This window comes from Thermobia domestica, chromosome 6 (assembly GCF_964235325.1).
Source record: "Thermobia domestica chromosome 6, izTheDome1.hap1.1, whole genome shotgun sequence".
NCBI lineage: Eukaryota > Metazoa > Arthropoda > Insecta > Zygentoma > Lepismatidae > Thermobia > Thermobia domestica.
In genome coordinates this window covers 244529623-244553416 of record NC_137459.1, presented here as the reverse complement: position 1 = coordinate 244553416, position 23794 = coordinate 244529623, and the positions used below count along the sequence as shown (strand labels likewise).

At 36.4% G+C, this 23794-nt stretch overlaps 1 protein-coding gene across 12 annotated transcripts in view; it reads left to right on the top strand.

Annotated features, from left to right (window-relative positions):
- The window catches only part of Hr78 (Hormone-receptor-like in 78), a 240782-nt gene extending 217432 nt beyond the window's left edge, over positions 1–23350 (top strand). For all 12 annotated transcript variants that reach the window (XM_081762701.1, XM_081762697.1, XM_081762698.1 and 9 more), the window contains 4 exons: positions 192–360; positions 11866–11974; positions 13268–13531; positions 18922–23350. In XM_081762701.1, the coding sequence (XP_081618827.1) occupies positions 192–360; positions 11866–11974; positions 13268–13531; positions 18922–18986 (607 nt within the window). In that variant the 3' untranslated portion in view covers positions 18987–23350. The remainder of the gene's footprint in view (positions 1–191; positions 361–11865; positions 11975–13267; positions 13532–18921) is intronic.
- The last annotated feature ends 444 nt before the right edge of the window (positions 23351–23794 follow it).

The window sequence follows — 23794 nt, the reverse complement described above, 5'->3', positions numbered from 1 at the left end:
TTTAAATTTAGTATTATCTATTCATTGTTAGTTAGTTCATTGTTGCTGTTAAAGTATTACTTGAATCTCGTGTGTGAGGCGTACCAGTTTTGTGTGGTACACCCTGTATAATAAAACACTTCACATAAGTTTCAAATCAACAAAATTCTTATTCTGTCTAAAATTATTATATGTTTGTTTTGTCTTTTCAGTTCTGAAACTCAGGTGTACCTCGTTCGGGGTTGTTGGGCAGAACTGTTTGCCCTTGGGCTTGCCCAGTGTTCACACGTCCTCTCATTATCAAGTATCCTTACAGCCATTATAAACCATTTACAAGCGTCTGTAGCTCAGGATAAAATTTCAGCACAGAGGGTAAAACAGGTAGGTAATGGAATAGTACCTTGTAAATACTAAATGGATAAGATGTTTTATATATATATATATATTCAGTGGCGGCTCCAGAATTCTATAAACGGGAAGCCACATCGGCATTGGGAGCGAAACCGGCTTTCTCTCTTCTCCCCGCAAGCCCACCTCTTAACTTTGGGACCTCAGTAGTTTTTCACTTTGAAAGCATTCTTTAAATTCTAACGGGAGGCTTAAATATTACAGGAAAAATAACAACGGATTGCATAATCATGTATCCAGTATATGTCTTGCATAAAGAATTATTGAACTTAATTTTAGATATATTAATGAAAGGGGGAAACAACCGATTTAAACTATTTACACACCAATTTCTCTGTAGGTGCGAATTAAATAACATACAAAAAGTGAAAAAGTGTTCACTGGACCGGGACTTGAATTTGATCTCCGGCATACCGTGCCGATGCGTTAACCACTATGCGACCTAGTCCGCTTCCCAGAACAGTGAAACACCCCCTCACTCTTGTAGTCGGTGCTCTCCACTCAGATCACATGGTTTGTATTACAGCCTAGCTCAGTGGTTCTCAACCGATGTGTTGCGACACTGGTGTGTCACTCAGTCCCCTAAGCTGTGTCGTGACATTGCAGAATTTAAAAATCATGAAGCATGTAATAATAATTAATTAAAATCGAGACGGACTGTACCAGTCAATACCTCCAGCGGTAGCAATAATGCTCAGTGCTATACAGAGCCATTATAAAAACTAAATTTGTTTCACTATTACAATAGATATTATTATTACTAGCTGAACCTGCGCTGTCTACTCAGTGCATCGTTCTGTTATGACCATGGATGTCCTTCCCACTGTGCATATCTCCTTACTCACACAAGTAAAGGATAGGAGACTCACAAAGGAACTGAATTGCTATGTATATGTTGGAGTGAGTTTGTAGCAAATTTGTAGAAGTAACACGATATTAAGTGAAAATAGCTTTTTTTTTTTCCTAATATATCCATATCCGTCCGAGTACGTCTCATTGCGTCTCTTGAGGCCTTTGAAGTTGTCAGCATGAAATAGGTTTTGCCATTCATATTTAAGCAAAGCGCCTGCAGTGTCCGTCAACCCGCCATACGTAACTTCTCAACTGGTTGCCTAATACAAGAATATAAATCTTAGCTTCGGCCTAGCGACAGTGTTAATCTTATAGGCCTAAAACGGCCCTACAATGTTGAATAGAACAATAACGACACAATTTTTGAAAATTTGAATGAGAACTGTTCAATCGGCACAAAATTTGGAATCGTCCAGTGAAGACAGCACGTTTCTAGCACTTGTAGTTTTCGCGATCTCATTGTCGAAAGGATTGCAAACAAAGATATTAACCTAGCATTTTAATATATAGACTAGCTTAACTTGCCCTCTCTATACAACACATAATTCACATATGAGCATGAATCTCCTTGTCATTCCTCACAATATCTGTACATGTCCCTTTACAGACACAAGTGAAAGACGTCTTGATAGAAATCGGCAAGGAGTGCCATAAAGGGGAGATTTTTTTCAATATCTCGCACCGTTTGCTAGATTTGAGCCTACATCCGGTTAGAGTTTCTAATTCATGTATGATCAGTGTTTTCTGTCTTCTTGCATGCAGTATGTAATAAGCAAATATATTACACACACAATTGACCCTTTCGTGCATAACGTTCACTGGAGTTGACACTGGGAGACCCGGGTTCGATTCCCGGCGGGAGCTCATGTGCTTCGGATTCCACGTTAATCAGTAGGTCCACGTCTCATATAACCTCGCTGCTGAAAGGGACGCTAAACTAAAATCAACTCAACTGGAGTTGACACTGTTGATTGGTTACAATTGTGTTCTGTTGGAACTCCCTTCCCGCAACCCAAGTGCATTCTTTTTCAATAGAAGCTACCTGGGTGGCCTGACGATCTGAAATTTTCTGCCATCTAGCGTGAAACTCTGAAAGCACGGGTGTGAAGTTATTGATGCATACTTGAAACAGGCAAGAAAGAGGAGTGGCAAGTTCTTCTGAAATATCTGCTGACATCTACGGAGGGTGTGCCAAGCAAGTGCTATTTTTTTCTTTTTGTTGTTAAAATATCTGAAACAAGCTGACATCATGATATTATCAGGTTTTGTTCTTGTATCTACAGAAATCATCCAAACAGACATGTCCCATGTAGTGGACAGCATGCACTTGAAGCACCTTTGTCTGCAGTAAACTGCCCACTGTAGTGGACTTCATGCATCTATTGAAGATATGGTTGGTTTTGCAAAAAAGTGGTGCTTGCCACTTACAAAAATATAATTTAGCCTCTATGGCAAGCAATAAGCCTCTTCACGACTTCTGACTAATATGTGTGAAATCTGCGTTCAATTTCCAGTTGATGTCACTACACTTGACTCCAACACGTTATGGCAGACAAAATTGGTATGTTCAGAACACCTCCCAATAAGACCATCTTTCCTGAAATCAGGAACATGTAGACCTGTACACACAAACTGCCATGAACATTGTTACTCTCTGTCAGTATATTGAGGATGACGGAAGTGAATCAGCATAAGCGAATGAACAAAGAGAAATTGCAGATCCTTCTTTGATTAGAAGCAGCCAAAGACTACAAGAAGCAAAATTGAAGTAGTCAAAATGTGACAATAAGTTTTCTCAAAATGTTTCTCCATTTCTTAAAAATAACAATGTAAATATTACAGGAAATGAACAAATTGATTTATTTTAGCAGTTATTTACAGATGACGTTGTAAATGACATTGTTCCAATCAATCTGTATGCGAATCAAAATGGCAAAGAACAAGACAGTGTTGGTCTTATGATGAAGTTTTACGTTCTAAAGTTTGTAGCTGACGTAATGTCAGTAAACCGGTATGGAGATATCTTCATTTCTATGATAATTCACAGCCTCGAGATGTGAACGACAGACTTTATAAATTACAATATGCACTGAATAAACTGAAGGAGAGATTCGAATTTGCTGTGAATGATGAAGAGTATGAATGCGTTGATGGGCAAATCATGCCATTCAAAGGTACACGTGACGTAAACCAATGTATACTTACGAAGCCGAAAGCTTGGGGGGTGAAAATTTGGGTAAGGGCACAGAGTAGTGATTACATGTACGATTTTGATGAATATATTGATTTTTAACTCTTGTTACTTGTATCAAAATTACGTTGGCACGTTTTCAACAATATAACGTTTATTCTATTCATTTTTAGTGTAATTTTGCAAACTTTATGTGCTACAATTCAGTAATCATTATCTTACCCAAAATGCATGAAGTCCATTCAAGTGGACAGATAAAGATAATGATTAGATTCTGCTAAGAAAATATCAAATTTCAAAATTTTCGGTTTTACATGTCATAGTACATCAAAAACAATTTGTAAGAAAAAAATCATAATCATATGTCAATGAGAACATAATTCATGCATGAAAGGGTTAATTGTAACGTCAGTGATATATGGTGTTTATTGGAGAAAACACTCGAAACAATAAAGATTCATCTTAGACTGGAGACGTATTATCCTTTGTTTTTCACTATCATTTGGCCATGAAACAAACGCCAGAGAGATATACTACTCCCGTATACAATTTTGTGGTGTTGGAATGTATAACTCGTAGGATTTTTTTTTTTTAATTTTATCACTGCCAGTGCACCCCTAAAAATGTAATTAATAAATAATTGTCATGTTCTTTAAATATTCATTTAGGACTGAACAATCTACACAAAATTTGGAATCGACCAGTGAAAATGGCACGTTTCTAGCACGTGTGATTTTCCAGATCTCATCGTCGAACAAGGGTGTCGCAATATCCTGGACGTTCAGTAAAATGTTCCATCAGTTAAAAAAAAAAAAAAAAAAAAAAAAAAATTGAGAACCACTGGCTCAGCTGCTGTGCTTGGACAATCCAATGTCCATATATGCTCAGAACATCTTTTGATGGTTGTGATTTCATATGTTAATGAAAGGATCAAACAACCGATTTGATCTTATTTTTACACACCAAATCCTCTGTAGATGCGAATTAGGCTCTGTAGGTTCGAGTCCCGGTCCAGTCAATCACTTGTTTATTCTTTGTATGTTATTAATTTTAGATACTTGACTCTGCATAAAGATTTCAAGCTATCAAGAAATAGAGAACAATTTATGTTGTCAAAACTGTTCAGTCTATTTCTTCAACTGTACAGGTAATAATAAAACAAGTGACCAAAGCACTGAATGTATTAATGACACGTGTGTAACAGTTTCGGAAATGTAACATCTTTGTCATCAGACATGTTATCATAAGTGTACATAAGTAGATATATTTAACAGTTAATCTATTCAGTGCTTTGGTTAGTTTTGTTTTATTAATACTTGGTGAATATTTCTAAAGCTATAATGAACAATATACAACTTTGATTTCTTAATCGACTCTGTAAAAATTCCCCGCTTAAATTCCCATTAACATACGAAGTTGAAAATGAAACAAAACCTATGTACTCGTAAGTAATTGTGAAAACTAGCATATTCCCTCTTACATTTATAACATTTATTAACTTGCAAAATGGGGACATGATAATGCTTGCATGATGCATTGAAATTGTAGTATGTATTTGATTTCAATCGTTTCTAAAACAAATTAATAATTCATTTGACCATTTATTTTAGCACCAAGTTAGACATTCTATTTAAGGTAGAATCTGAATTTCACGTGATTTTGCCGGGAATTGAGCCCTAGTATTCCATGCCGAAGACGCGTATGCTAACCATATATATATAACACAAATAGCGCTAAAATATGCATTCAGTTCCACAAGTCTACCATGGACCGAATTTACTGAACTCCTTTCAGTGTTCCCCATCTTAAACATACCTTACATGACAACTGACCCAAATCCAGGATAATTCAGACCTTCAGGCTAGTAAAAATAATAGAAATTCATGTTTAGGTAGCCTATTTCTTTGTAGAGTATGACATTTTTTATTTTTCGAAGTTTTGCTCTTTTCTTCTTATTGATGTTTTATAGTTATTTAACACTTGACAAATTTGACACTTGATATATTTGTCTGTGACTTCGCATGCATGCTTTAATAGTAACACTTGAGCCTAAATCAGTGTAAATTGTATTTCAGTTATTCATTCTTTCGTTAAATGCTTCAAGAAAATGTTACGCACGTACATAAGTTTTAAATTTCGAAATCCTTGAAGCAATAAATAGAGACACGATTTTTTGGTGATGCGCGAAATATGTCAGTTTTGTATGAAAATGTTGTGTACCTAAAATATATATTTTTTCACTATTTGTTAGGCCACGAAACGCTCGCAGTTAAACGCGAAATTCTCTCGAATTAGCGAAATTTGCAACAAGCCTCGATATTTCACGAAATTTACGCAAAAGTGACAATTTTTCGACGCCTTTACGATTTATTCATTACTTCTCTACTGCATACTTCACCGTGAGTAAACGCTACTAGTTCATTTGTCTACAGCAATGAAATATGGGACAGCCGGATGTCTGCCCCAACCCTCCCTCAGTTTGTCTGTTTTCTGGGCTGCAACGAGTGTGGTCCCAGATTTGCCTCGTAAACTTCTGAATGGCAAAGCAACCGGTACAATGCCGAAAATCACAACGTTTTTCGATAGAGCGCAAGAAATTAAAGATCGTGGTTACTACGTTCTTGATGGTGGACAAACACCGTGTGCGTGGGTTTTCTCGGGGTTCTCCCGTTTCCTCCCACTTTCTTCATTCCACCATTTCATTCTTTTCTCATAATCACCGTCTCCTTTAGTCTAACCGGCATAACCGTGGGACGTAAAACTCAAAGATTTCATTTCATTTCATTTTACGTTCTTGATGCACGTCAAAAACTAGTTATGTGTAACTTTTCTAATATTAGACTAGACTAGAAGCGACGCGATTCGTGTGTGAAGCACAATGAAAGCGAAAATCACAAAAGGAAGTTGTTGTTTTGTGTTACCGACAAAAGAACAAATTTAACACCAGAAAATACTGACAGAATACTTGTGTTATTTGCATAAGTAAACTGTGAACACTAAAGTTATTTTTTTCTATTAATGTTTTCCGTGTACGTGTTTTTTATTCTTTAAATGATATTTTTATTCAATGAGGAGTATTATTTTTTTTTTAAACTCAAATGTTGTTTAATATAGTCATGATGAGCTCATGATTGATGAGTGGAAATCAAGGTGAAATAAAAGGTAACTAATTGTAATTGCCAAGGAAAATAGTGTTCTTACATTAAATTTTTATTCACCGATTTTATCTCACTTTACTCATATTTTTACAACGAAATTACGAATTTTTATTTACCACAAAATCGTGTCTCTAAATATGACTCATTCTTTCTCCCACAAGAAGCAGAACAATTCTTCTTTTGAGTCCTCCCTCCTTTCATGCAGCGAGTTTAGACTAAGGCTCTACCCTATTCCCTTTTCTTCTGTCTGCAGCAAGGAGATGGGAAAATAAAATTTCTGTCACAAAAATTGTGTGTGATTACATTGTACGTAAGGCCAGGTGTTTACAGGACTGTTCAGTGACAGCAGCTTACGCTAGAAAGAGCCAAGCCACAACAGGTGAACAGAAAATAACATCAAGGATTGCGGCTTACACTATGTTGCCATATCTCTCATGGATATCATAACTAAAACTTTTATACCGTCTTTCCTCATTTGTATACAAGGATATATATATATATATATATATATATATATATATATATATATATATATATATATATATATATATATATATATATATATATATATATATTACTGTTCACCAACAAATTAAATTAGAGCTCTCTCGTGGTTATGTGGATAGCATACGCGCCTTTGGCGCAGGAGACCCACGTTCGATTCCCAACTAAAGCTCAAATGGCTAAATGCATTGAGGGTGTAGAAGTAAATAAGTTTCTAAATTTTCTCGTTTATTTATTTTATAATTTTCTATGAATACAATCCACATGCATTGCGACGCTTCAATTTTGTCAGTCTCGCAACAATTTTCCTTTGATTTTGTCCTGCATTCCTTAAGAAGAACGTTGGAACTCAGGGGTTTTTTTCTTGTTTTTTTGTGAAAGTAGGAGTAGTAATATTAACATGCAGGGATCATAGCGAGTCACTTTTTTTCAAGTTGGTCACTAAAGGTTACTTTTTTAAGAAAAAAATGTCACTAAAAGTTACTTTTTTGGAAGGTAAAGTGACTTTTTCGTGTGGTTTATGTTTTGCATTGGCAGTTTTCTAAGAAAAATATTATAAAAATAAATGAAAAAAGGCAGACACTTGTTACTTATTATTCTTCTGAGATCTTCAGTGCTTGCTGCCACATGTGAAACAGTCAGCTTTATTCTCACTTCAGCTTTTATTCTTTCTAAAGCACAGTGGATGGTTGGTGAATGCTTAAGCTCTTAAGGTGGGGTTGAGAACTCTTCTGTGTCTATTCTTTCTTCTATCATAATAGTCCTTTAGCTTTCTCTCGTAATAGTTAACGCTCCGCTCAACGTTGTGTGTGTGTCTTGTGTTATGCTTCTTGTATGTTCTTCTTAAGAGTAGGTGACGAATTTGAATATTTCATGGCTTTGAGAACTCAATGCTAAGTTAAATGTAATGTCTGGGATGAAGAAATTCGGAAATAGGCCAGAACTGGTTCCACTTACTCAGAAGCTTCTTACATCTGCTTAGTCTGGTTACCGTAACTACAAAGCATACTTAGAAAACCTAAGAAAGGAGGAAACTCAAAAAGAAGAAAAGATGAAACAAAACAACAAAGAGAGAGGTGATGGAGAAATTGACAAAGGAAAAAAGAAGCATGATGAGATTTTGGTTACTTTTTCGTGTGCTTTTGGTCACTTTTCAACTATTTACAAGAGACCAGACCACCATGAGCCCTGAGCATGTGTCCTGGTTCCATTTAAAACAGTGGGTTTCAGGGGCGTCATTTAGGGGGGGCAGGAGGGGGCAATTGCCCCCCCCCCCCCAAGAGTTTGAAGAATACATATACTTTAATAGATTGCCTACTAATATACTAGTACAAAACGTGAAAGTCTTATGTCGGTGGTGCTCTTGCCCCCCCCAAGCAAAGTCTGAAATGACGCCCCTGGTGGGTTTGTTTCGCTTTTTCCGCGTGTTAAGGGAGGGAAAGGTTAGGATGAATTAGGAAAATTCCGCTATAACCGTACCCTTAGCCAACATTAATTGGATTCGTTATCGTGATTCAGTGAATTCAGTTATCGTATTACAAGTATTTTGTGCAAGCCCTCCCCGCTGATTTTGTGGCTAATGTGTGCTTGTGGTAAACGGGGTCCCGAATTAGATTACCGTTTGGAGATGTGTGAAATTTTAACACATTTCAGTGATTCGGAATCATCCTTAAAATCTAGGTCCACATTTCATATTGCCTCGGTGCGAAACAGAGACGCTAATCTCAAAGCAACCGATCAGCAAACCGTTATTAAGATGCTATTGCTTGTGAGACTAACACTTAACTCATAAAACTTTTCAAATATAAGGAAATTATTTAATAGATTCGAAGTTATTACTTTCCCTTGTATAATGAGCATCGTTATTTTCCTATCAAAAATTTGGGCAGAAAAAGGTACATTTATACACAACAAAATATGGTATTCAGTTTTATTTAACATTATTAAAGCATACAGATGAGACTGTTTTTACCTATTTTGAACAATTCCGTTTACACCTTTGGCTGAATAATGCTCCTCTGTGGCCAAGTGGGTAATGCTTGTAAACAGTAGATCCTGTCTCATATAGCTTCAATGCCGAAAAAGAACGTTAAATTCTAACAAATTAATTAAACTTTCACTGAATAGATAACTGTTATTGTTCCCCTTTCTTTTTCTGTACTGTGCATTACTAATATCCTTATTCACAAAATGTGGTTCTACCCTAACAGTTTGTTTTTAGTGTTTACGTGTTGCACAGCGACTAGATTAAAATTTCAAAAGGTTTTAAGCACAGAAGAGTCTTTTAGTTTTTGCATGATTTAATTTAATGCGTACAAATGTAATTTCCCCTTATTCGTATTTATAACTACTGATGTACATCGTGCGGACGAGCGAAAGCATATATATTTGGTCTAGGAATTAATTCGTGCGGGTGGACAAGAGATGACGCAACGAACGGAGCGTCCCACAGTTCCGTGTATCCACACATGTGTTGCAAACCCCTGTCATTGCGTATCGTTCGTAGTATAGGGCAGTGGATTAAAGCGTCAACAACACCAGTTTGTAGTTAAGTGAACATGGCGCAATTTGTGCCTGATAAAGTGTTTTTGCGGGGTGTCCTGCTGCATTACTTTAACATGCAGAAAAGTGCGACTGAAAGTCATCGTATTTTGGTGGAAGTGTATGGTGACCATGCTCTAGCTGAGCGAACGAGTCAGAAGTGGTTTGCACGGTTTAGAAGTGGTGATTTCGGCTTGGCAGACCAAGAGCGAGCTGGACAGCCAAAAAAATTTCAAGACGAAGAATTGACAGCATTGCTCGAGCAGGATTCGTGTCAAACGCAGGAACAACTTGCAGCAGCATTAGGCGTTGATCAAACAACAGTCTCCAAACGCTTGAAAGCCATGGGAATGATTCAAAAGATGTCACATTGGGTTCCACATGAATTGAAAGACAGAGACGTTGAAAGACGAAAAACCATTTGCGAATTGCTGCTTCAACGACAGAGCAGAAAGGGGTTTCTGCATCGAATTATTACGGGTGATGAGAAGTGGATCCATTACGAGAACCCTAAACGAAAAAAGGCCTGGGTGAAACCAGGTAAACCAGGTCCATCACAACCAAAACGAGATATTCACTGTGCAAAGGTTATGCTGTGCATATGGTGGGATATGAAAGGTGTGGTGTACTATGAGCTGCTGCAACCGGGTGAAACTATGAATGGAGAACGTTATCGACGACAATGCGTTTGAAGCAAACTCTGGCCAGAACACGACCAGAATGGGAGAACAGACATGATAAACTTATTGTTCAACATGATAACGCTCGCCCACATGTCGCAAAACCGGTCAAAACCTATTTAGAAAATGTCGGATGGGAAGTTTTACCCCACCCGCCGTATTCACCAGACGTTGCTCCTTCGGACTACTACTTGTTCGATTGCATGAACAACGATTTGATTGGACAGCGGTTTACTTCTTCAGAAAATATCGAAACATGGGTCTCTGACTGGATCGCTTCCAAGGATGAGGACTTCTTTCGCCACGGAATCCGTACATTGCCTGACAGATGGGCGAAAGTGGTGGCTAGCGATGGACAATATTTTTCTTAAGGTATTTATGTATTTTGTGTTTGTACTACAGCTTCAATGTGTGCGTACCAACCGCACGAATTAATTCCTAGACCAAATATAATTGCATATTTTCGTCACCTTATCCTTCACCATTTTCATAGTGTTTCATAAAAGTTGAAGATACTTTACGAAACTTTCGCGGAATATTATTTTTAAATATGAGTGGTGTTGGGGTGGACGTGTTAAATCACTCATTATTATTGAATGATTTCAACCCTAAGCAATCGCGATTGTAGGAAAAAGCCACATTTGCACTATATTCTATCAAACTCGAATAATTTTACGAAAGCTATCATTGGACATAATTTTCGAAGTGGGGGGAGGTTAAATTTACTCTCATTCTCGACTGGTTCTAGATCCAATTATTGAGGATGGTTGTAAAGCGTCTGAAAGATGTTCCAGTGTTTTTCTTCAAAATCAGTGGTCTCTTCATTGATTTCAGTTCAGTGGGGATTATTGGGAAGCCTGAAAGATCTAAATATTAAATATCTAAATTGAGTCATTTTGGTGAAACTTCAAAGAAAATTATTTTCTCTTTTAAATAAAAAAAATTCGAAATTTGGTACAATTTATTCCTCATATTCGCTTGTCCTGAGGTTGACCGATTTCAACCTCAATCATTGGATATGATCGAAATATTCTGTTCTGTCAAAATCGAATAATTTTTACGTACTTAGTTCCGGGAAATTGGTTTGTATGTATATGTGTAAACTTAAAATACCAGGTGAAATTCACTCCTTAATCCTGATGACTTAGATTACATACATTAGGATTATTTCGGAAGGTTGCATGCCAAGTTAAATTCGTTAAACTCGGATAAATTTTACGAGATACCGTGGAACAGACACACACACAAATGCCGGTTGAGTTGAATGGCAGAAGCTCACTTTGTCCGCTTCAATAACAGTACAGTCCACGAAGAACTATGGAAGCCAAAATGTGACGTTGAACTGGGACATGTGTGATCAGCGCACCAGCTTCCAGTCCTTTCTCTATACTCGAGTTCGCTTTAAGTTAGTATAAAAATTGACTATAAAAATTCGCTGATGAGTTTTAACTTTTACCTTTATTGACACGTGTTTTGGACATTGTGTATAAGTGTGAATTTGCTACGTAATAATAAATGTATGACATGGTAATTTTATTACTTTCTCTTGCAGGTCACAGAACATGTTTGTAAATTGCAAGAATACGTGAATAACATGATTAGACTACAAGTAGATGATCACGAGTACGCGTATCTTAAGGCAGTCACGCTATTTAGTCCAGGTGAGGTGGGAAGGGGCTGTTCCAAATATATTTATTTATCTCCTACGCAGTATCTCTGCTGAAGAAGCAGGATCTCAAGTTGGAAGTAGATTCCAGCCTGTGCTATTCAGGGTACTCCCACCGGAAATCGAACCCGGTACTGCATACAAAGTACGCGTGCTGAGTACTTGGCAGTCTTGAGGGATGATTGTTACGCAAATTGTAAAAATGGATACCATTTTTACAAAGGAAATATTATTATCAGCAAGGTAAATGAGGTAGAAGTTAATTGCTTCATTTTTAAAAAATTAAACACGTAACAAAATTTCTAGTGTTAATATGTTAATCGGTATGGACTAAGTAACTAATATAGCTCATATGGCAATAGGTAATTTAAAATTAAATGTATTGTAATTGAGTTTACTAATTAAATCGTTTATTTATGTTTTACAAAATAAATATTGCCAGCTCCTTCGTGACTGACTGTGTGGGTAGCGTATGCACCTTTAGTGCGGGAGACAAGTGTTTGATTCGTGGCTGGATCTCATTTGGTTCAGATCCTACGTTAAGCTGTAGGTCTACGTCTCATAACCTCACTGCTGAACTGGGCGCTAAACTCAGGATTTTTTTTTTTTTTTTAAACCAGATTAAAGTTCTTCGTATAAATTACCGGGTACAACGAACTATCAATTCTCCGCGTGGATGGTTCCGAACGCAGCTAATCCACAATACCTTACAAATACTTATTTTTCTTTATGTTGGTGTAATTTTAATTGTGTATTTATTTGCATTTGGTAAATTGAACCACTGTTATCGTATCAAAGAAACCATTGTAGTGAAAATATCTAAAATCTTGCGAAGCATGACCCTACCTATGCAGTCAAATATCACTCACAAAGCAGTAAAGAAAGAAAGTTGGAAAACATAAAATGAACTATTGATCAGCAGTGATTCTTTCTGAACACGTTGTCTTCTGTCAAATCCTTCATTTATCCCTAGTGTACCTTCACCTGTTCAGGGCTGTATACTCAAATCAACTTCCTTGTTGAGTTGTAGCAGTTTCGTTACCGAAAACTGTCATGGTAATTCAAAATAGATTTTTCGTAAGTTGGTGCCATCAATTCGCAAATCAGACAATCAGTGTGCGGAAAATTAAGACTTTGCTTACATTCATAATTATTTCATTGACATATAACTTTTCACGTGCTATATGTATATTAGCATTATATTATCACATTATTGTTTGTATTATAATTTACAAATTAGTTTCCTCGATATTCGCTGCTGTTTATTAGTTACTTTATCTATTCATAGACCACCCTGGTTTGCCAGCCCGACGCCAGGTAGAGAAGTTCCAAGAAAAGGCATTCCAAGAGCTGAGAGAATATCTAACCCAGAGCTTCCCAGAGGATAGTGATAGATTTCCCCGATTGCTACTTCGTTTGCCTCCTCTACGATCATTGCAGCCACAAGTTATGGAAGAATTATTCTTTGCTGGACTGATAGGAAATGTTCAAATAGACAGTGTGATACCATATATCCTTCGGATGGAACCGGGCGAATATAATGTTCAGCTTGGTAAGTTAAGGGGCAGTGTCTGATATGTACATACGAGAACGGGGTAATAAGAGACAGGGGTTATAAGATACATGGACAAAAAATACCCTACATATCAAATCAAAATTATAAAAAAAAAGTAATGGCAACGTCAGTACCTTTACTTTTCTACCCCACTTGTACTTGCGAACTAATATGAGATTATATATTGTTGTCACACTATGAAAAAATACCATCAGTTTGAACACCACGGAAATTCCTGACTTTTTTAAAATAAAATTTTATTGTGAAAAGTGAGTTAGAAATGTGGAAATGACTGCTATGTAACTGTGACTAAAACTATGAAGATTGATGAGAAATTTTGAAGATCGCTTGAAATATTGCATTTCAGGTCAATTAGGGGCATGTCTCGTATTACCCCTTTTAGAAAATTTACAGCAGTCTCTTATTACCCTAGCTCAAATTTATGTTCATTTAGGGCATGTGATGAGTGTAACCTATTTTTATGTATATAGAAAGTAAATAGAAAAAGTCCTACTTTGGCAAATTGATAGAGCATTATTTGTTAATGAATGTATGGTTATTTCAGCTGTGTGAAATGAAATAAACTTATTGAGTGCATAGATAGATGAACAGTGAGTAGACAGTGTAGGGCTAAGTATTATCCAAAAAGCAGTGATAACAAAATAACTAAAAATGCCAAGAAAATATAAAACAAAAAATATTCGGTGTCTGTTCCACCCAGAAAATATGAAGAAAACAATTGCAGAAGTTAAGAAGGGATTATCAATCAAAGCAGCAGCTAACAATTTGAAATGGCCCCCATCAATACTAGGAAAACACTCCAAAAATCCTGGACACAAAATTGGAGCTGGACGGAAGCAAGAAATTCCAAAAGCATTTGAAAGGTATCTGGAAACATGTGCCTTACATGGAGAAGGTCTGACTAAATTAGAAACATTAAATTTAGTGAAAGAATTCTTGGACCACAGAAAACTGAAGTCTAGGTGGAATGAGAATAAGCCCTCTAATGACTGGTTTAACCTATTCTTTAAAAGACACCCAAAATTAAGAATCCGAAAGGGAGAGCAGTTGAGTAACCAGAGAGGGAAAGGCGCAGACCCCTTTATAGTGAACCATTTCTATAAGGATATCAAGAAGCTATACATTAGAGAAAAGTTAGCAGAAGGCGATGGAAAATACATTTACAATTGTGACGAAACTTCATTTGCACATGGCCCACGTGATGTCCACGTCATTGCTAAAAAGGGTACAGAAAGAGTTTCAAAGAATATTGCTGGTTCAGGAAAACTGAACACGACTGTGCTAGCTTGTGGTGCTGCTGATGGTACAAAGATGCCACCTTTCATTATCTTCTCTGGAACATACGTTTGGAGTACCTGGATTCCTGAAAATAATTACCGAGGAACAGCATATACTGCCCAGAAGATAGGCTGGATGGAAGGGACAATCTTCGCTAATTGGTTTTCAGAAGTGTTCTTAAAGAACAGTTATGTTCTTAAGATAATCTAATGGAGCAATGGAACCGACAAAAACTCAGGCACTCCTCTCCCAAAAGAAGAGGGTAATAAGAGACACTGACTTGAACAAAATGTTCCATATTTTTTTTGGCATGAAAAAATAACTAGAAAAATGTGTTAATACATCAGCAGGTTTCATTTTTTTTAGTACAATCACATATATATTTTTTCTAGTTCCTCAAGAAATCAATTGAAGTGGCGGATCCAAGGGGGGCTATAGGGGCTGTAGCCCCCCTCTTGATGCTCAGGTATACACTGGATAAAATGGGCTTCAATCGTTCTTTACACGGGATAAAGCGGCAAATTATGGTTTAACCCCTCCCTTGATCATATCCTGGATCCGCCAGTATATATATATATATATATATATATATACAGATTGTGATCAGAAAAATGGAAACACCTGTAGTTGGCAACACGTCAGATGTATGGGTTGGCAGTGGTGTCGTGGCGCCCGCAGCGCCGGACCACTGGTGGTGGTGTGTTAGGTCGGTCTCCATACTACGTCAGGCGCAGTGGAACAGCAGTGTCCAGTGGCTGCAGCAGACGGAGGTAGTGTAAAATGGGAGACCTCAGATTTTCAAAGAGGGCAAATTGTTGATGCGCGGTTATGTGGAGTGAGTGTGACGGCAGTGGCTACTGTGTTAGATGTGTCGCGTGGGACAGTATCGAAGGTGATGACGGCCTACACAACACACGGGAAAACCACATCGGGGAAGCGGAACAGTGGGCGGAAGAAAATCATGAGTGACAGGTCACGCCGGGCATTAAAGCGCATTGTCACGCAGAACCGTCGTGCCACTGCGGAGCAAGTGACGGAGGAACTCAATCAGCGCCTCCCCCACCCTGTTTCGACAATCACAGTCCGCCGCGAATTACATGACATGAACTTACGGGGTCGTGTTGCACGGGCCAAACCGCTCATCAGGGACCATAACGCTTTCGCACGCCGCAAATGGTGCCGCGACCATGCAACTTGGACCGTTGAGGACTGCAAACGTGTGATATGGTCGGATGAGTCATCCTTCACCCTATTCCCAACCACGGGCCGTGTTTATGTGTGGAGAACGCACAAAGAAGCTTATGATCTGCAGTGTCTCCGCCCAACTGTGGAACATGGCGGCGGCTCGGTGATGCTGTGGGCCACCATATCATGGTTTTCATTGGGTCCTGTCGTCACACTTAGCGCACAAATCACTGCCAACGATTATGTCGCAATTTTAGGAGACCACTTGCATCCTATGGTCCGGATGTTGTTCCCGGACAATGACGCCATCTTCCAGGATGATAATGCTCATAATGCACCCATTCACACAGCTGACGTTGTTGCAGCGTGGTTTGAGGAACATCGGGATGAAGTTCAACACCTTCCCTGGCCCGCCTAATCCCCAGATCTCAACATAATTGAACATCTGGGGTCTGTCTTGGAAACACGACTCCGGCGACGATTTCCACCTCCATCCTCTCTCACAGAACTGGCCGATGCCCTGCACGAGGAATGGTGTAAAATTCCACTTGCTACCATTCACGACCTCTATGCCTCCATCCCACGTCGCATCAAGGCTGTTCTGAAGGCGAAAGGTGGCCCGACACCATATTAATCTGGTAAGTTGCAATTTCGTTCATGTGTTTCCATTTTTCTGATCACCATCTGTATATATCCTGGATCCGCCAGTAGTAAGTAGTAGAGGTGGTAGCGAAAGCTAGAATGAAACACTTCTCGTATTTTTTTCTGCCATTGTTTGAAAAGAGAGAACAATCGTAAAATAACTACGTAGAATAAGAACGTAAAATGGTATGAAATTTAATGAGCACTGAATTGTATGTATGTTGTACTAGCGCGTATCTTTCATGATTTATAAAGTACTAGCATATATTACCCGCTTCGCTGGGTTGAAATAAATAATTTAAATGTACATCTTTGTATCTTATGTATTTTATTGCCATTTTTCTTACATTTTTATATTTATATCTTATGATACGAACCATGTAGCTTGTCACAAAGTTCCGAAGATCCTATAATACGATATTGTAGATTGATAACTTGCATTTTATGCTGAAGTATGATATCCCCCTTCCTTAATCCTCCAAGTTGTATGGCTGAATTTGGATCTATGCTGCATCGTAAATATCAATGTTCATCTTAGTGACCCCGAAAATTATGGATTCAACACTAATATTGCTCATTTTCGATCATTTTAATGTATGTCACCTCTCCTCATCCTCCAAGTGTCGGGGCTTAAAATGGATATAAATAGCACTAGAAGTGTCACTGTTCATCCCGGCGACCGCAAGAACTATAGATTCAGCACTAATATCGGTCATTTTCGACCATTTTTATGTGTATATATATTTCCCCCTCCCCCTTGTTGCGGGCCATATCATCGGAAGTGTCACCGTTCATCTCAGCGACCTCAAACAATGTGGATTCAGCACTAATATCGGTCATTTTCGATGATTTTTAAATATTTCTTCCTCACCCTCCCCAAGTTGCGGGTATGAATTTGGATTTAAACGGGATCGAAAGTATCACTGTTCATCTAAGGAACCCAGAAAACTATAAATTCGATAATGATAGTGGCCAGTTTCGACCATTTTTATATATTTCTTTCTCCCCCTCCCTCAAGTAACGGGGCTGATTTTGGATTTAAACCGGATCGGAAATGTCACTGTTCATCTGAATGATCCCTAAAACTATGGATTAGAGACTAATATTGGTCATTTTCGATCATTTTTAATGTTTATCCCCCTCCCTCCTCCCCAACAATCAGGGCTTAACTTGGATTGAAACAACTTAAGAAATATCACTGTTTCTCCCATTTACCACGAAAACTATTATTCAACACTAATATCGGTCATTTTTGATCATTTTTAAATTTCTCTCCTCTCCCCCTCCCCTACGTTGTATCGTCAAAGTGAATAGCCTAAAGTAATCCCTGCCCCTAAACTCATGTATGTTGAAAATTTGATCGATATTGGTTGGGTGGTTCAAAAGTTATTAGGTTTTATTAATTTTTATTTATACGTCCCCTCCCTTCCCCCTCCCCTAGGATCTACCGTTAAAGTGAAATTACAAAAATATTTCCAGATCCGAACCTCATGTATCTTGAAAATTTGATTGAGATAGGTCAGATAGTTCAAGGACTATTAAGTTACAAAAATAGTTACTTTCAATCTTATATAAATTGATTTGTATATATCTCTCCTAAGTTGCTCCGTCAAATTTAAACCATAAAAACGATTCCAGGTCTGAACCTCATCTATGTTGAAAATTTGATGAAGATCGGTCGAGTGGTTCAGGAGTTAAGTTTTATTTATTTTTTACACCCCCTCCCCTTTCCCCAGCCCCTCAGTTCTACCATCAAAGTGAATACGACTAAAGCCAGCCCAGCCTCGAACCTCATCCGTGTTACAAATTTGATCGAGATCGGTCGGGCGTTTCAAGAGATTTAGAGTCACAAACATAGTGATTTGCAATTTTATATATATAGATTATCGTGAGAAAATGGGTTGTATTTGCGTGAAATATTCTATTTGTACTACTCGGTAAGTTTTTCATTATTCTCATTTTAACACGCTGTATGCTATGAGTTGTGAGAATTTGTTTTTTGTACTATGGTTCACTTCGTTCCATCTGTAAATGTACTCTTTAAAGTGGATTTAGGACTCGCTTTTTTTAGTGGTATAATATATATATCCAAATGTGAAACCCTGAAACCCTTTATTTCCTTCCGTTTTCTTTATGAATATGAATTGCCATACACTAAATTTATAGCAGATTGATCCCTAGATATTGCTAATACTAATCATAAAAATTAAATGAATATGCTTGAACAAGAATTGATTGTGTTCCGTTTCTTTTGTACGCAGGGAGTCAAAGTGGTACAGGTACAAAGAAAAGTTTTAAGAGAGAAGAGGATGATTGTGGCCAGTGACTATAAGCTAAGCTGCTCCAGTGATGTGGATATTCCGAATTTGTATATAAGCACTTGGATAAAGAAAATTAATATTAGCAGTATGATGCCTCATTATACTGCAGGTGATAATACATCATGTGCCTAAAATACATTTAAGCATGAAAGACCGTGTGCTAATTAATTTCTCTGTTGTGAGATTCAGTGAGAGGCAAAGACCTATGTTGTTCTGTACGATGTTACTACGCTAATTTTTAGTCTTGTGTTATGCCAACACAAAAGAAGTGTTGAATTAGAAGTTTCGTAGTTCACAGATAATTGGAAAATAAGAGGACATTCCTAACATCGGCAGTGTAATCAGGAGTTGTAGTTTTGGAATGCCTGATTCCCGATCTTCGTAATTTTAGATAGAACAGCAACTAACGTATTCTTTGTTTTCCCACCCAGTGGTTATTATTTATATTAGAATTGAATTAAATGTTATGAAAAACATGTTGATTTGAATACTGCATACGGCTATGAAAACAGTTTTATAAAACAAATTTTTTAATAGAAGAGAATTTTTTAAAAAAAGATGAAATGTTTGTTGCCAATAGAAATATAAACAAAACAGGTGCTCTTTATATATATACATTTTATAATTAAAGATATTCACATAACACAGAAAGGGTGTTATATAGATAGATATATATATATATAAATATAATATCTATAAATATATATATTTGAGAGTTGGCTTGTATTCACTAGACTGTAACAGTATTATTCCCTTATAGAAGTTGTGCAATAACTGCTCAGCAAGTGATAGGGTGTCGTTTGATGCTGTACCCTGAGTGAGGAGGGATACACTCAGTATTCTAGTCTGTTTTGTTCCTCTTTCACTTTTTTTTTTTTTTTTCTTTTCTTGTGTTTGGATTTTTTTTAATAGAAAGATTTTGACATTTTTTCCCTTTGTTGTAGTAAATCAGTTGTTCATTTTGTAATATACTAGTTAATTTCTGCTCTTGTTCGTAGAATCGGCAAGCTGTTTCTTTTTGTGGCGTGACTAGTCAGTCCGTCCATTCGTTTATACAGTAAATGTAATTAAGGTATAACCATAATGAAACTTAATTGAACCCATTCGTGGACAAAGTTGATGAAATTTGGAAGTCATTAAAATGACTTGTTAATTCTAACGGGAATTTTTGTATGTAACTTGGACTTTTTTTTTTTAATTATTTTGTTCTGTTGGATTTGTTGCTTTTGCAACATCGCCTGTAATGTTGTTAAATTTAACTGAGTATCGTATTTAAATTTTAAATGTTGGAAATTTCAACAGAAATCCAGTCCCTTTTTTCTTTCTTATCTTACACCTGGATAAAAATATGCAGTTATTTTATTTTAGCATTCAGTTTATTTATTTGATTTATCTTAAGGGCGTGTACAAGTGTTAAAAGTTCCAGCTGGTGTTCCAAAAATTAAACTGTTATCTCAGGGTATTTAGTGTACCTTGTACGTTTCAAAAAATTTTAGATTGTAATGTTAAAAGAACATTATAGTAAGTGGTTTTTGATATGTTAGTGTCAGTGTAAAGATTTTATATAATTAATTTATTATAATGTTGTTTTCAGAACCGATTCAATAATTTGTAAACATTTTTAACATTGAATGTCTTTAGAGCACAATGTTACCAACTGCCCTTTTTGTAAGAAGAAAATGAGAGAAAAATTACAGAAATATTATAATTCAATGTGGCAGATTTACAGTTGTATTTAGTTGATTTGAAACAGAAAGAAAACCTTACTGCCAATTGAAGGTGTTATCGTTGGAGGTTACTAAAGAATGAAAATTTAAGTACAAATTATCACAAAATGATTCCTTCAAAATGCAGTGTACTTAGATATAATTGTATATTTTTCACCTCTCTTTTTACATTACAGTGAGGTGTTGTTATTGAGAAAAGTGAAAAATAAATATAACTTCCGTTAGGAAGATTTGTTATATATGTTTGTATTTTAATTCGGTCTGTGACAGAAAATCTCTGTTTTTGTGGCTTCTGGATTTTTAAATCAAGAATTAGAGACCATTAAACTTATTAGTTTGGACTTCTACAGTACGTTTACATGTATCTATTTATATCAAAATATGTCATTATAGTAACAGTAATTCATACTGGTATTCTTGCTCCCCCTCCCCCCTCAATTGTTGCGCTAGGTTCTCGCGATCAAAACCTGTAGCTATACGAGCTGCTTTTTCTCTCACTTGTAAGCTCTTTGTTTTGTGGTCAGCTGTTCTCCGCGAATGTATTAATGCTACATCTAGTCATTCACTGTGAAAAGCATAACCGTACGTGTTTATTAAAATATCAATAGTGTTTTAATGTATCGTTCAATAACCGAATGTTTTTAATAAAAAGCCATCGGAAAGGATTCTAATTTTCTTGGATTTACGGATGAAAAGATTGTGTGATATTTAGTCATTTTTGAGGTCAGATACGTGTGTTATGAGATAACGTCAGCTATTACCTTTCATACAATCGTGTTTTGTTATTTATTTTTTTTTATTTTTTATTTTTGGGACACGCGCATGTGAACTGCTATATTTTTGTGAGGAAAAGGGACAGGAAAGCCTGAGAAAGTTTATTCATTACTATCTATGTGTTTATATGTATTTTGTGTGGTAGTTAAGACAGATACTTACTGGAATAGAACCCTGTTCAGAGGTGTATTTTATTCCTGTAGTGGTTGTGCGTTTTTATATCATTTTCTTCAGAACCGAACCAGAAGTTTTAATGCACATCACGCAGTAGAATATTGTATTAGACAGTAATAGATTTATGAGACACGTTGAAATCACTTTCAAAAGCTTGATTTCTCATTTTAAACTTGTGTAAATGTAGTTGTAATATAAACATTTCCATACCTCTCTTCTCTTAGACTGTGTATCTAGAAAATCGTTGGAAATTACGTACTGCGTGACTTATTTTCTGTATTGTATAAATTTGTGAAGCAATGCTAACTTTACAAATTAATAGGTAAATTTCTCAAAATAGTTACATCAAGACTAGAGGGTAACTTAGCACTTAAGGTCAAACTCGCTAGAACAACGAAAAGACTTTTTTACACACACAAGCAAAGAAATGTCAATTTGCAGTAGGGTATGAAAAGCAAGGGTGGAAATATTGACTATTGGAACAGTCAAATTTGAGGATCGAGAAAAAGAGAAAATTGTCAAACCTTAAATAAAGTGCCAAACTATAGATTTTGAGAAACCATCAAACAAGTTGTATATTTTTTGTGTCAAATCCAAAGTATTCATAGCATATTCCTGGAATATTTGCATAACACTTCTTCACATAACCAAGAAACTGAATCTGTTTTAGTGTTAATGCATAAGCCTGGAGGAGTGCTGTTATGGTTCAGTGGTTCAGTAACCTTTGTCAGTAGTCAAGTAATTCCCAAGGAATATGGATACCAAATTCAGTTATGCAAGTTCCTTGATATTTTGTCCATGAGAAATCGTATGCGCGAGGTAGGATGAATTATACAAGGAACATAATATTGCAGTATCAGCTGTATGTAAGCATCATATAAGCTTTTGGCTGTCTGAGACATTTTGCATATTCGGTCTTCGCTGTATTGAACCTCAATTTAGTATTCGGTTAGCTTTTTATTTTTATATTGTGAACATATATACTGTTTGTTAATCCCCTATAATATAAAAACAGGGATTCTAGGTAAAGATTTGCTGTAGCTTTTTATTTGGTTCTTTTCAATTCAACTATATGCTTATTGCTTAACAGATAAACATACTTGTGGAATACACACTTTCTCAAGAGTGTTTTGCCCTAAAAGAATTGAGAAACACTATTTTAAAATATGCAAGACACTTCTATTTTTTTCAAATCTTAAATAAGTGACAATAGTGAAGAAATCTCTATCAAAATAAAGGAAATTTAGCGAGATATATGCGACCAAAGTACATCAAGAAGGAATATACTGGCTTCGTATAATGTTACTCGTTAAAGGAAGTGGATAAAAATAATATGGGAACGTTCGGCTTTTTAATTTCCATCTAACTTAATCTTGTTTAAGATTACTCGCAACCTGTGCTTAACTGTCCATTTGTGACCAAGTTGCTAACGCAGGTGGTCTTAGGATCAATCTCCGATGTAGAATACTAGCGTCGGGTAAAAAAAATAGTGTTTTGTTTTCAATCCCACTTAAATAAGTAATTCCTTTTCCATTTAACTAGTCCTGCAAACAGACTTTAACTTCATTGACTCAATATCAAAATAATAACGCATCTGTAGTATTATATAGGCTAAATTATTTAGTGAACAAAGTGAAATGTGTGGCCAGTTTTCGTGAAACAAAACAAGTTTTTTTTTTTTTTTTTTTTTTTTTTACCAAACTAATGAACTTGAACGGAACAGTTATTGTGCCCAACTTATTTGCGTGCGTTAAGTGTGTGAACATTCTTTTCTCACTTGGCGCTTACGGCGTGTGATAACAGTTGATAAATTTGTTCTATGCATGTGTTTTATCGTAGATAAATCTCGTATCATGTTTTCTTGAGTAATCACAAGCTTTATAATTAATTTAGTTTAGTAGCATATTCTTCAGAATACTTACATTGATTTCACTTTTTCTCGTTGTGGTGATGATAGGTTGAACTCTTATATGATTGTAACGTTTAAAAAAAAAAAAAAAAAAAAAAAAAACATACGTAGTGCTTTCAAGGATAATTCAGTTTTTTTTTAATCTGAATTTCTGCACATGTTCATAAGTGCAGTAGCATTTGTGTAGATAACCAACCAATGATATCCGAACTATAGATCCGCTATATCT